This window comes from Pelodiscus sinensis, chromosome 17 (assembly GCF_052426305.1).
Source record: "Pelodiscus sinensis isolate ZL-2025 chromosome 17, ASM5242630v1, whole genome shotgun sequence".
Classification (NCBI taxonomy): domain Eukaryota; kingdom Metazoa; phylum Chordata; order Testudines; family Trionychidae; genus Pelodiscus; species Pelodiscus sinensis.
In genome coordinates, this window is record NC_143068.1 from 1,464,860 (window position 1) to 1,479,192 (window position 14,333).

Consider the following 14,333-nt stretch of genomic DNA (forward strand, 5'->3'; position numbering starts at 1 on the left):
GCGCCTGCCGTAGGGGGGTCCGTGGGGCCTGCCGTGGGGGAGTCCGTGGGGCCTGCCGTGGGGGGGTCCGTGGGGCCTGCCGTAGGGGGTCCGTGGGGCCTGCCGTGGGGGGGTCCGTGGGGCCTGCCGTAGGGGGGTCCGTGCCGTGGGGGAGTCCGTGGGGCCTGCCGTAGGGGGGTCCGTGCCGTGGGGGTCCGTGGGGCCTGCCGTGGGGGGGTCCGTGGGGCCTGCCGTAGGGGGGTCCGTGCCGTGGGGGGAGTCCGTGGGGCCTGCCGTAGGGGGGTCCGTGGGGCCTGCCGTAGGGGGGTCCGTGGCGCCTGCCGTAGGGGGGGTCCGTGGGGCCTGCCGTGGGGGGGTCCGTGGGGCCTGCCGTAGGGGGGTCCGTGGGGCCTGCCGTGGGGGGGTCCGTGGGGCCTGCCGTGGGGGGGTCCGTGGCGCCTGCCGTGGGGGGGTCCGTGGGGCCTGCCGTGGGGGGGTCCGTGGGGCCTGCCGTGGGGGGGTCCGTGGGGCCTGCCGTGGGGGGGTCCGTGGGGCCTGCCGTAGGGGGTCCGTGGGGCCTGCCGTGGGGGGGTCCGTGGGGCCTGCCGTGGGGGGGTCCGTGGGGCCTGCCGTGGGGGGGTCCGTGGAGCCTGCCGTGGGGGGGTCCGTGGCGCCTGCCGTGGGGGGGTCCGTGGGGCCTGCCGTGGGGGGGTCCGTGGCGCCTGCCGTAGGGGGGTCCGTGGGGCCTGCCGTGGGGGGGTCCGTGGGGCCTGCCGTGGGGGGGTCCGTGGGGCCTGCCTTCCGTGGCCCGTGCATGCCGCTAACAACGGCGTCTCTCTAGGCGTTTGCGTGGCAGCCGGCAGCCAGTGGGCCGCGCCGATAAACAGGCTCCAGCAGCTCCTGGACACGCTGGAGCGCCAGGTGAGCGGGCGGGGCCAGGCCTGTTCCACCCACGGCAACGCAGCTCAGCCTCCCCGCCCCCCCCGAGCGGGGGTCTGGACCCTCCTCTGCCCCTGCGGGGCTTGGCTGACTCGCCTCAGGCCTGACCTGCAGCCCTGAGCACCGGTGTCGTCCCCTCCCCCCCTTGCTAGTCCTGTCCCAGCCTCTCCGGAGCTGGAGTCCCACGTCGGTTCGGCCAGTGGGCTAATGGCCAGCGGGGACTCTCGTGTAGGCCCCTGACTGGTCATCCAGCGGCCCCCTGCAGCTCTCGTCCTCTGCCCTCTCCAGACGCTGCCTCTCCTGCCCCTCTGCCCCGCTGGCTCTTGCCAGGTGAGGCTGGACCCAGGCAAACCCTGTGCCCTGCCCCCTTTGGGCCTGCCGCCCCAGCCGCCGGGCTCCCAGGCCAGCCCCAGCCCCAGCCCCAAATTCGCGCATTAGTGCTGGTTTTGCTTTTCTCCGAGCGCAGAGCCCACGGCTAGAGCCGCTGCGAGACGACGCTGTTTGCAAAGGGAGAACCGCGGTGAGTTCTAGTCCTGCTGCTCTCCATGGCTAGCTATGCGGAGACACAGAGCAGCTCTCACACCCCCACGCGTGGGCCGACGGGCACAGGCATCCTGTCCCTGCACTGACACACGGGTGTGCAGGCCTGCCCGGGCGCAGACCCGCATGCACACGCCGTGAGGCCCCTGGCTCTGCTCTGAGGCTGGACTCACTGGCCCAGGGTCTCACCCCCCAGATGGGCCGGAAGTTTCCCTCTGCTTCCTCGGAGGAGAGCGCGCTTCCGCCCAGGGGCTGCGGGTGGGGAAAGGGCCTGACTGGAATGAGTGCAGAGGGAGCCTGCAGGCTCACAGGGAGCGTGCCACTCCGCACGAGGGTCCCCTGACACGGCAGGAGCACACCAGTGTAACCCCGGCGGAGAACAGTCCACGCTGATCCCCGTGGACAGCAGCCACGTGCTGCCTTGCACCAGGGACCTCCTTGCTGACCGGCGGGGCCGTGAGCAGGTGGCCACAGAGAGCACTAATTCCCCAGAGACCCGCGCCCTGCGGCTCCCCGCAGGCAGAGCAGGGCAGGCCTGACGCTGCCGGGCTCCCGCGCGGTTCTGCAGCTGCAGCCTGGCCAGGAGTTCATCACCGGCTGGGGAACAGGAGCCGGGGCCTCGTGTTCCTCACCCCACCTGAGCAGCCCTGAGCCGGGGGATGGGCAGAGCAAAGCGGGGGAAGGGACGGCGAGTCTGGGTACAGCGGGCAGCCCAGCGAGCTCCTGACCGTCCCGTCAGCCAGCATCTTTGCCTCTAGCCAGGCCGTCAGGCTGGCCGGCGTCCTGACCCTGCTCTCTCCCTGCAGCACATCCTGGTGGCCCAGAGACAGCTGTGCGTGGCGGAGAGCGGCCTCGAGGGATTCCAGCAGGCGCTCCAGGCCTACGCGGAGCTGACCGCCAGCCGGAGCCGCTGCTTGCAGTGAGTGGAGGGGGCGCTGGGCTGGGACACGGGGAGTCTAGCTCCGCGGGGGCGCCATGCAGCCCCTGAGAGGCGGGGGGACGCTGCCATGCGAGGTACCCGTGTCCAGTGGCTGCGCGGCGGGGTGGTCCTGCTAATGGGCAGCAGAGACGCTGAGCAGCCTGGCCCAGCCCCCCCCCCGCCGGTGTTGCCATTCCCTGCTCCCCGCAGAGACGAAACGGGGCGACTCTTCCCTGAGGCCAGGCGCCCGCGCAGCGACTCCCACGGGGACGAGGGCCAGCCCTGCACAGGCTCTGTGAGCACCGGGGGGTTAACCGAACCGCCCGCGGGGGGCAGGCGCTGCGCGCCCATTGGCGCCAATAGCAGTCAGGCAGCTTCGGGACCTGGCAGGCCTGGGCCTGAGCACAGAACTGCTGACGCGCCCGTGAAATTGCCAAGTAGGCCCCTCGGTGATGGACAGTCTGGCCCTGGGCGCCAGAGCCGGCAGGACCGTCCGTGGCCATGGCAGAGGGGGAGCTTGGTGCCAGCCAGCGGGCTCAGCCTTTCCACACTGCTCTGCCCTGGCTGACGCCTCCGAGCAGTGACCCTGGGGTGCTCCATGGCGGGAGTGCCTGGGGGGGGGGAGGATTCAGCTCCTGCCCTGCTCTGGCTGCCCCGGTGCATCGGGCTGGCACAGTGGGGAAGGCCTGAAAGGAGCTGCTGCTTTGCACAGCCAAGTACACCCACTGCGGCAGCGGCAGGGGCTAGGAGCCCAGCGGCCCGGTAACCCCCTGCCCCAGGGGGCCGCGAGGCGCCGCAGTCCATGCCGAGGGCCTGTCGCGGGGCTGCAGCAAAGCCGGGCGTGCTGACAGGCTCACACGAACACGAGTTTTCCATATGAGACGAAAACCCGTCGGTGAGTCGCGGCACATGAATCCCCAAGGCCCCGTTGGTCCCAGCAGCCGGAGTGCTGAGAGCGGCCGCTATTCTCTCTGCAGCGTGTCTGCCCACCAGCCGACGAGCAAGGCCCACTTCGTCCTCTCTGAGTTCTGGCAGGACACGGCTTCCTGGCGAAGGTCTGAGGCTGTTTGCCATTGTTGCTGCGGGGGCCGGGGCGGAGGAAGGCCGTGTCCAGGCGCAAGGCACCAGGCGCGATTTCTGTTCAGGATGCTCGCCCGTCCCCCCTGCCTGCACCTGCCTCCCTGGCTTTACGCCCATCTGCACGGGACAGCAGGAGTCTCAGAAAAATAAATACCCTCGCCCCTCCCCCTGTGCTGCCCTGCCCCTCCTCTGAGCCCCTGCCACTGCCCCCCCCCCCACAGCATCCCCCCTCCCGCTGTGGCTCACTCTCCCCCACCCGCCACCCTCACTCATTTCCCCCAGGCTGGGGTAGGGGGTTGGAGTGCAGGCGACGGTGGGGCCAGAATGAGGGGTGGGTTCCCTCTAGCATTTTCCATCCTTGGGAGGGTTGAATTCTGCGCGACCCCAGGAGGCCGTGTGTGGCCGTGCACCACCGTACAAACCAGAACCGAGCTCGCCAGAGAGAACGCCAAGGGCTCCCAGGCACGGACGGTGCAAACGTATCACACTGGGCGCTAGCGAACAGGCAACAGCGCCTGAGAGATTTAGTTAGTAGCAAGGAAAAAGAAAAGCAGCACGGCCCTTGGGCTGCGTGTATTTCATCCTCCTCTCTGAAGCTCAGGCTGCTCGCCGCGCCAGAGCGGGGCAGACGGAAACTAGCACTAAACTAAATCAAGGGCATGGCCGTTAAGGGTACGCACCAGAGCCCCCCGCAGCCTCCGCCAGCCTCCGCCAGCGGTGGGGAGATGCACTGGGACTTAGCTCCCTCTGTGCCTTAAGGAGACCAGGGGCTTGCCAGCACCACCCCATCTCCCGTGTAGCCACATGCCCCCCTTGGCCCAGCATGCCACCATCCCCCTCCTGGCACCCCCCCCCGAACCAGTGACTGCAGCCCATGCGGGAGTGAGTCAGGACACCCCCAAACAAACCCCTCCTCCACCTCACCCCCCCCCTGCAATCTGCTCCATCGGCCCCCAGGCCAGCCGGGCTAGAATCCTGCCTCTCAGCTGCAGCCCAGCTGGGTGTCAGGGCAGGACATGCCCCACAGGAATTCCCCACCCCCGCCTCACCAAGGCCAGCACCCACTCCCTATTTCCCACACCTACCCCATGCCATCTGCCCTCCCCCCGCCCCCCCCCCCCAGCCCGGGGGACTGAAGGAGGGTGCTGGCTTTCTCACAGGAAGCTGCAGCCAACCCAGCTGCTGTAATTAGATTAGTCCTCTCCTCTCCCGGCTGCCCAGCCAGGAAACAGGACCCCCCCAAACTCTCTTCCCCTCCAACTCTGCCCCCCCGTCTGTCCCCTCCCTGCCGGCTGGGAGAGGTGCTCGGTCTCCAGCAGGGGCTGTTGCAGCTGACAGAGAAGGGCCCCTCCCCCCGCCAGGCAGCTCCATGCACGGTGGCCCTGGGTGGGGCTCATTAAGCAGCCGCGTGGCCGCGCCGTCGCACAGCTTACAGGGCCCCTGGGTCAGGGCGTGGGGCACAGTCCTGCTGGCTTGGCCCTAACTCTCCACGTTGCTTTGCAGTCACCTGCAGTCCGGCACCAGCAAGACGTTCCAGGGGGCCCTCGCCAACTTGCTGGAGTCCCCTGAGCTTGTGACCACCATGATCTTGCCAGGTGGGGTCTTCTCCAGCCCAAATGCACTGAGCTGAGCAGCTAGCAGGGCCTGCAACCCACGGCCTCCCTCCGGCTGCCCTTGCTGCGTCCTGCAGAATGTCCAGTCACCCCCACGCATGCAGCCAGCTCTGGGGCAGAGCGCAGTAGCTGTTTAACAGCACAGAGCAACACTGCCCAGCCGTTAACACAGCAAGCGCGGGGGCAGTTTAGAGAGACAAAGGGAGCGATTCACATCTGAACTTGGCCAAACACTGAGGCCACCACCTCGGCTCGGGCACCATTGATTCAGTAAGGCATGAAGGGAGCAGGGTTAATGAGTGCACAGAGCCGTGAATGTGTAGAGAGCTGCCACAGGCTGCGGCCGTGCGTTGCCTTTACCTCCCAGGCAGGCCGGTGCATGTGGGGCGCGTTCCCTGGCCCCATTGCACTCCTGGCTCACAAAGCTCAGTGGGCGCCAACCCCTCCTGGCAGCAGCTTGGCTCTTGGCTTACACTGCAGCCGCCTTTTGTTGCAGCCTGAGCTCCCCGGCGCGCTGGGCTGAGGCGTGGCGCTCGTGGGCAGCTCCTGGCCACTTGGGGCCAGGCTCCCATATCCCTGTCCCCGTCTGCGTGAGGGGCGCGAGGCCGAGGGGCAAGGCTTAGCAGGGAGCCCGGCCTGTGGGGCCGTGTGTTCCCCGACAGCAGTGGCCCTGAGGGAGAGGGGCCGCCAGCCTTAGCAGTGGCCAGTACCACAAAACCCAGCCCAGGTCCACCCTGCGCCTCACCCGAACCTGAGCTCCGGGTCTGGCTAATCTGGATTATTTCCCCACCCGTTTGGCACGTTCCCCCCCAGCCTCAGCCCCAGCCGTGTGCCTGAGAGAGGACTGGGGTTCGGTGGGGGATGGCGTTGCCCCAGGTAACAGCTGCCCCAGACTCTGTGCGCCCCCCAGCCTGTGGGAAGGCCCGGCGGGAGCAGTGACGAGGCGCTGTCCTCGCCCGGGCTTGCGGCTGGATCGCGAACGGCCGCCAGGCCACTCGGGAGCGGAGGGCAGCAGGGGCCTGTCCTGGGGGCCCAGCCGGGACCGGTTGCCTTTTGCACATCCCCTGTTCCTGGCGGGGAGGGGCCGGCGCCGGGCCGAGGGGCCCTGCTGGCGCGGCTGGGCAAGCGGGACTGAACCGGGCAGGGCGGCGCTGGGCTGCGGCATGAGGGGTCAGGGATTTCTGCCTTGGGTAGTGGGGGAGGGGAAAGATGCCGGGGTGGAAATGCTGCCGAAGCTCCCACCTCCCCCACCGCTGCCTTGCCCCGCTCCTCGTGCCTCAGGCCCTGCACCGAAGGGGAACTGAGGCCCAGACGGGTCGGGCGCCTCCCCGGGCCGTGGGGGAGTCTCGGGGTGGAACCCAGCTCTGCCCGTCTTTCCTGGACAGCAGCCAGGTGCCCCCTGGCTCCGCGTGGCTCATGCGCCTTCCCGCTTTGCTTTCCCAGCCTCCTGGTGGATCATGAACAACAACTGATGCTCTGCTGCCCTCTCGACGGACAAGAGACCCTCCCTCCTCGCCCCCGGCTCTGCCCCCCCGTGTCAGCGGTCTCCCCCCCTTGCGCTAGTACGCCCCCAGCTGATCCCCCCGGCCAGCTCCGCCTCTCCCCGCGCAATGCGACGTCCCACCCCCTCCCACGGTGCTGCCAGCCAATCAGCCTCTCCCCGGGGCGTACCATTCTTGAAGAACGATGGGGGGCAGGACCACGCCCGTAAGTGGCAGCTGAGAGACTTGCTGTTGGGCTGGCCTGCAGCCCGGGGTCGCGTGGTGCCGTGGGGGGGCTGCAGAGACGGCGATGGGGGGCCTGAGCTGCATGGGGGATGGGGACTGGAGGGGCCGTGCATTGTTCTCAGCTGGTGGGGAGCTCATGGACTGAGCTGCGCCGGCACCGCCCTGCGGGGGGGCAGTGTGGGGAAAGGCGCTGAGCGGGATCGGGGGACGCCGCAGGGACCCTTAGGGCTGTAGCCGGCTGTGGTCTCCTCTGGGTCTGACGGCCGTTACCCTGACCGCCAGCCCCGCCTTAGCACTGCGGCCTGGCCTTGGGGGCCTCCCTGCCAGGCCGCCCACGCTACGTGTCCATGGCTCCAAACCACCCAGCGTGTGGGCACCGGTCCAGTCCCCATTGGCTGCCCCGGGCAGCAGCCAACACGGGCCGGCCCGAGAGGCTGACCTCCCTTCTGGCTTCCAGCAGTGGGGCCGGAGGTGAACTCCACGCTCATGGGCAAGAGGGCCTGGGGGGGGCAGCTTGCACAGCCCAGCCCACGTTAAACCGCAGCAGGGCTGCATGGAGGACACCGGCCCCCCCGGCGCGCTGTCTGCGAGCTAGGAAGGGCTTTCCTGCGCTCCCAGTCCCCTCCACGGGAGGTCAGGCCACCGCGGTGCAGACACAGCACAGACAGCGCTTGCCAAACGCTGCCAGCCCAGCCCTGCCCCGCGCACTCCCGCCCGAGGTGGCACGCTGCACCCACAGTGCACGGGACAGCCCAGAGTGTGCGCGCCTCCCTCCCCTGGCTCTGGGCTCCCCGCTGTGCCTCCCCCCAGCAGCAGGGATCAGGGAGCCACGGGCCAGCAACGCTGAGTTGTGCCAGCCTCCGCTAGCAGCACCTGGGCTTCGGGCTCCAGCCAACGGCGCTCAGCCCTGCAGGTCCAGGTTCAGGGCTTCACGCTGGGGCCATCGCGTAGCAGTGGGGCCTCCAGCCAAGGTGTGGCAGGGCACACATGTCCAGCTGGTGAGACACCGTGGAGGCGGGTGGCCCGACTAAGAGGAACGCCCCCCGCCCCCCAGTGTTTCTGGTTTATGCTGGAAGCTGTACCTAGTGTGCTAGGTGTATCTAGCCTGCCTGAGACACCCCATCCGCCCCACGCCCCGTCGGCGTGTGAGCAACCCAGCCCGTAACAGCAGCCACAACGCTGACACAGCTGGACGGCGGCTAGTGCGGTGCACCCGGCGGGGTGTACAATGCACTCTGGGCCTCCAGCCCTCACGGGGAGTTCTGCCTGATTTTATCCGGCCCACGCCAGCGTCACGCTGACAAAACTTGCTATCGAGGAGGCAGGGTCAGGCTCTTTTCTTCCATAAAGCACATGGCACCGGAGGTGACTCTCCCTGGTCGTTGCTTTGATCACCTTGGCACAGGGGGACTTGAGAGGGGTTAACGTGTCCCCCGAGTTCTTCCTTTTTGTGTCCCCAAGTGTTCACATCGCTTGTTCACAGCTGGCCGAGCGGCAGCTACACGTCATTTCCCTGCCGTGTTCCACCACTTACCCAGCTGTACCCCACCGAGCATTCGGTAACTACGGCCGCTGTCCGTGGGCCCGTTTGTGCCTCGTGGCCTCCCTCCCGTCCTGGTGTTGGGCCATATCTCCGCTGGCAGGTGGCAAGCCGGCACTGGCAGTCACAGCACCGTGGGGAAAACACCCCTGGGTGTCCACAGACTTGCCGCACCGCACAGTGTGGTGCATTCTGGGCAGCTATCCCACAGTGCACTGCTCCCTCATCGGCCACTGAGGTTTGTGGGGAGGACGGGACATGGGGCATCTGGGTCCTGTCCCAGTGCCCCGTGGTCCCTCGCTCCACATCCCAGCAACCCCTGTGCTTCCGTCCACATTTGGCGCCATCGGCCAACAGCGTCTGTGCTGCGCACTCGGCGCCTCGTCTGCCGGAACCGACCCCAGCGCGTGGAGACGATGCGGCTGGGGCTCAGCGTTGTGCTCAGGGCTGCTCTGTCGCCTTGCATTCTACAGGCCCAAGGGATGGGCTGCCAGGCCCTGCCTGGCCTCGCTGAGTCTGGGCTGCCCTGGCGCCAGTGTCGCTGCCGTGCTGTAGTGCGAAGCCAGGTGTCCAACACCAAGGACGCGCAGTGTTATTTCAAAAAGTGCTGCTGCCGCCCTGAGCCAGACTAGCAGCCTTCTCGGCAGCTGCACCTGGCTGCTTGGTGAGAACTGTAAATCCCAGCCTCTCCCTGTATCAGTCGGACTGGCCCTGTAGCTGTGTACACCCGTTATCTTGTCTGTTAATAAAGCGTTCCACACGGACGCCTGGTGCTGGTGATTTCTTGGGTGTGGGTCCACCTGAGGCTGGCTCTTCGGAGTAAGTTTTCCAAGTTCCTTGTTCAAACAGCCACAAAAGGAGTGTCCTCGAAGGACCCTTTTCCGTGTGCTCTGCAGGCCTTCTCGGGTGGTCCAGGGGCCCTGGGCAGCACGTGCTAAGGAACATGTTGTGGCTGGGAGGGATGTGGAGGATTTGGGGTGTGTGGCTAGGACACTAGGTGGAAACTAACGGAGCAGGGTGGGCTGGGTAGGACCGTGCTGGGCACTGGGGGAAGGAGCTGGCTGTCAAATCACGAGATTGTGTAATCATAATAGAATTGCTTCGCGTTTTATTTGCCTTCTACTCTTGGGGCCCGGCGGGTGCCCTGGGTCACAACTGCAAGGTCCCGAAACACAGAGAGGCGAGACGCATCCCAGAGCCACGCGGCTCCGAGCTGGCACTGTGAGGCAAACTAGCATCTGTATGAGACTCAGGACAAAACCGTGAGCATGGGCAATGCTTGGCCAGAGGCAGCCCCTGCCCCTCAGCCTCCTGGCCAAAGCACCTGAGACCAGGGATCCCCAAACTGCAGGGGCGGAGAGAAATCCCGAGAGTGGCTCATTTTCTCCTCCATGTCCTACAGCCAGTTCTCCAAGCACTGCTCAGTCTAGCTAGGCCAGGGTCTTCTAGCATCCCTCCCGCCCCGCCCCTGCCGCACTGCGACGCCTCACACAGCCGTCCTCCAGCCAGGACGTAACACCCAGCAGGGCTGTGAACGAGCAGCTCTTGAGAAAACACCACCTGCAGCAAACAGAGCATCTCCCGGCTCCCGGCACCCGGGGCGAGGCTGCCATCCAGGCCACCGCACTGGGACCATCGTCAGCACCCAAAGGCAGAAAGCCAGGCAGCGCCGTGACCCTGCCGTCCTCGCACACTGACGCTCCCCGGCCAGAGCAGCAGCTCTTAGTGCCCAACCATGGCAGGAAATGTAATTCACATTCCCCCTTGGTGAGCACGCGCATGCAGTCCAAAGACCCGTCTTCCCCCGGAGCTGCAGTGGCTGGGCCCAGACTGCTCCAGGGTGACGCTCGAGTTGCTGTCAGGCTATGAGCTGAGGCATCGTGTTCGGTTCCAGCGAGCGCTGAGCCGTGCATGGCGAAAGGCCTGTTGCTCTGGGCTGACTTGGCCCCGTTGCCAGTGACAAAGGGTCACATCCCAGGCGGTGGGTAACGTAGGCAAGGGGAGGCACAAAACCGCCTGCACACCCGGCCGCAGCCCTGAGCCTTCAGGTGGGCGGGGCTTGGCTCCAGGGGCGGGCCTCAGGCAGAAGGGGTGGGGCTGGGGCTTGCTGCCATCCAGTGCCCTTAGCAATGCCCCACAAGCCCCTTTAGCGGAGAAAGACACCCCAGTGGCAGCTGGCCTAGGGCTGCGCGGGGCGTTGGCTGCATGAGGCCCGGGGCTGTTATGACGTGAGACCCAGGCCACAGGCCCAGGGTGCCAGCTCCTTCCCGCGAGACAAGCCAAGCTCCGCACAGCTGGTCGGCTGCCCAAGGGGATGTGCTGGGGCTGGCGGAGAAAGTTCAATTCAAGCTGCAGCATTGAGCATCCCAGCAGGAACGGGGGGATTTTTTCAATTGTGCAGATTAAGCCTTGTTAGGGCATAGACACCCGCCCACCCCCTACGCCCCCCCCTTCCAACCCAGGGTTGTTCCCAGCCTGTGGGTCTGGTACTAGCGTGGGGGGGGCGCACGCCAGGCTGTACTGGCTGGCAAGACAGGCGTCCCGTGGCTAACGTGAATATTCTTCCCCTGACTCACAGGCAAAGTGTCTCCTGCCGTGGCTTATTGCTGGTTGTGCAACTCCTTAAGCACCGTGTTTGTAATGAGCCCCGCTTGGCCCCAGCCCTTGGGCGACAATATCGGGCAGCTAGAAGACGCAACGGCTCTGTTAAAGCCAGTCGTGTGCCTTGGGTGGTCACATGGTCGCAGCTGCAGGCCATGGAGTTGGCTAAGACGCCGGGTAAATCCTACAGCTTGTTCCTACTGACCCAGAGCATCCCGGGGGGGGGGCGGGAGGGCTGTCTAGAACAGCGTTTCCTAAAGTGTGTGCCGCGAGGCAGTCGAAGGTGTGCTGCAGAGAGAACAGAATTCAAAATGGCTGCCCTTTTGTGTGTGTGTGTGAGAACAACTTTTCCCTGGGGTTTGGTTTTTTTTTTTTTTTTTTTTGGTCAACAACTTTTCCCTTAAAGGGGCAAGCCTCCTTTTTTTCAGAACAAAAAAAAATCCTTGGTGTTCCCCATTAAAAAAAGATATTGTTTGGTGGTCCTCAATCTTAAAAAGTTTAAGAAACTGTTCTCGAAGGCCGGAGCACCTGCTGCCTGTAAGGGTAGGGCTTAATCCTGGGTACTTTAGTAAAGGGCAAGGGCAATAAACAAACATTCAGCCCTTGCCTTGCGCTGTATGCGCTGACTAATCGTGGGTGTTCTGTTCAGCAGGGCTCTAGGGTGCTCTGGGCAGAGGGGGGTCTGGGGCGCTGCTGGTGCCGGGAGGGGGTGACACATGGCCTGGTGGTGTCGCTGGTGCTCTGGGAGGGAGCAGGGGAGCGCCGCCCAAGCCTGCTGCTGGAGCTCTGAGGGGAGGGTGGAGCGCAGACACCCTAGACTGCCTCAGCAGCAGATAGGGCAGCTGGCTGGGGGGGGAGGGGGTCAGCCATAACCAAAGCTCCAGGGGAACTTTGCGAGAGAGAGCGAGAGAGAGTGTGTGGGGGGGGGGGGGGGTGGGTGTGGGGGGGTGTGTGGGGGGTGGGGTGTGGGGGGTGTGGGTGTGGGGGGGGCTGGGGGGGGGGGGTGGGGGGGGGGGGTGGGGGTGTGTCATCGCTGCAGCAAACCCGTCTGCCTCCCAAGGAGCAGCTGTCGGTTGTGAATCTACGACAGATCACTCTGCTTCGGCAGGGCCCTTCGCCCCACCCTGCCGGTAGCACATACACTGCAGCCAACTCCCCTGGCTACCACTCACATGCCGCCCCTGCTGGACAAGCCCTGGGCCTATTGTGTGAGCTAAATGCAGCCTGCAAGGACATGAGCCCTAGATCAACCCGGGGTGCATGACGCTGGGGGTGGGGGTACACAGCTCTTCAAGGGGCATCTCAATGTCCAGCAGGCTCCACGCAGGGCTCTGGTACAGTCAGTGCAAACGGCTGTTTCCTGCAGCCAATGACTCGGTTGTGAGGCCCTGCCCAGTGCACACGGACAGCTGGTTTATTTTGGAATGGCACGGTAACAATGGAGCAGGCAGCCACGTGGCAGGGCCAGTGCGGCTGGGCCACCTTTGTCTTTTCAGGTCTGATTCTGTAAGCCAGCCCTTGGAAAGGGAGCGTGTGACTTGGGACGCACGCCAAATCGGACTCTGGAAAGGGGGACAGGAGGCTGGCGCTGCCCTAGAAAGCCTGAAGGGCTGGGCAGTTCTGGATCCATCCGCTAGAGGGCAGAGCTGCGCTTTTTATTCACAATGAACACACAAACTCACCAGTACTTCCCATCTGAAGCAAAAAACAGGACAATGTAGCACTTTACAGACTAACAAGATGGTTTATTAGATGATGAGCTTTCGTGGGCCAGACCCACTTCCTCAGATCAAATAGTGGAAGAAAATTGTCACAACCATAGATACCAAAGGATACAGTTAAAAAAAAAAGTGAACACATATGAAAAGGACAAATCACATTTCAGAACAGGAGGGACATGCAGGGGGGGAGGGGAGGGAGAAGGTAAATGTCTGTGAGCTTATGGTATTAGAGGTGATAACTGGGAAGCTCTCTTTGTAACGGGTAAGATAGTTAGTGACTTTGGTGAGATCGACGCACAGAGTGTCAAATTTTAGCATGAATGACGGTTCAGAGGATTCCCTTTCAAGTGCAGGTTTAAAAGGCTGCTGAAGCAGGATGCAGGTAATTAAGTCGTTGAGACAGTGTCCTTCCTGGTTGAAATGGCAAGAAACTGTTTTTTCTTTGTGATCCTGTCTAATGTCTGTTTTGTGGGCGTTGATCCTTTGGCGAAGTGTCTGAGACGTTTGTCCAATGTACAAAGCAGACGGACACTTTCGGCATCTCAGACACTTTGCCAAAGGATCAATGCCCACAAAACAGATATTAGACAGGACCACAAAGAAAAAACAGTTTCTTGCCATTTCAACCAGGAAGGACACTGTCTCAACGACTTAATTACCTGCATCCTGCTTCAGCAGCCTTTTAAACCTGCACTTGAAAGGGAATCCTCTGAACCGTCATTCATGCTAAAATTTGACACTCTATGCATCGATCTCAACAAAGACACTAACTATCTTACCCGTTACCAAGAGAGCTTCCCCAATTATCACCTCTAATACCATTAGCTCACAAACATTTACCTTCCCCCCCCCCCTGCATCCCCCTTCTGATCTGAAATGTGATTTGTCCTTTTCATATGTGTTCATTTTTTTAACTGTATCCTTTGGTATATATGGTTGTGACTATTTTCTTCCACTATTTGATCTGAGGAAGTGGGTCTGGCCCACGAAAGCTCATCACCTAATAAACCATCTTGTTAGTATTTAAAGTGCTACATTGTCCTGTTTTTTGCTTCAGCTACCCCAGACTAACACGGCTACATTTCTATCACTGTACTTCCCACCTGTTCTGCAGGCCAGTGTCTCCCCAGGTCCCAACACACACAAACCCCTCCAGCGGGGGCACAAGGCACCGTAGGACTGGGGCTCTAGGGGGTCTGCTCATGCAGTATCATTTAAGGGCATAGCTTGAGTCCCATTGTTTGAAAATGTCCCCAAGGTTCCCAGAGAACTAAACCTGCTGGAAAAACTCCCTCAGATCCTCGCTCATCGGAACACTTCTTGAAATTGGGTTGATTTTTCTGGAATTGCAATTTGGGTTTTTTCAAAGTTCAAACACCATCAGACTGTCCCGTCTTCATGCTGCCTGCACAAAATGGTTCCACTGGTTTGTTTAGAACTGACTTTGCCTTGTTAAAAATGTTTCTCAATCATTATACCCTGAGAGACAACAGGACGTTTTGAACAAGACAAAAATAAAGGTGACACAAAACCATTCACATTTTATCAAAATGAAATATTTTGCGTGAGCCGATGCAATTCTCTCTCCCTGGATTTCTCTTCGAGATGCTCACTGCTTCTGATGTGGAACGAAGGCCCAGTTCGAACGCGCCAGCCCCTCTTCCTGCCATCCAC

General features: G+C 63.2%; 1 protein-coding gene across 1 annotated transcript in view; it reads left to right on the top strand.

Moving 5' to 3' along the window:
* NECAB3 (N-terminal EF-hand calcium binding protein 3) overlaps window positions 1-9,101 on the top strand; it is a 75,067-nt gene extending 65,966 nt beyond the window's left edge. The window contains exons 8-13 of the mRNA XM_075901509.2: window positions 821-900; window positions 1,385-1,438; window positions 2,265-2,377; window positions 3,355-3,432; window positions 4,961-5,052; window positions 6,514-9,101. Coding sequence (XP_075757624.1) covers window positions 821-900; window positions 1,385-1,438; window positions 2,265-2,377; window positions 3,355-3,432; window positions 4,961-5,052; window positions 6,514-6,542 — 446 coding nt within the window. The 3' untranslated portion in view covers window positions 6,543-9,101. The remainder of the gene's footprint in view (window positions 1-820; window positions 901-1,384; window positions 1,439-2,264; window positions 2,378-3,354; window positions 3,433-4,960; window positions 5,053-6,513) is intronic.
* The last annotated feature ends 5,232 nt before the right edge of the window (window positions 9,102-14,333 follow it).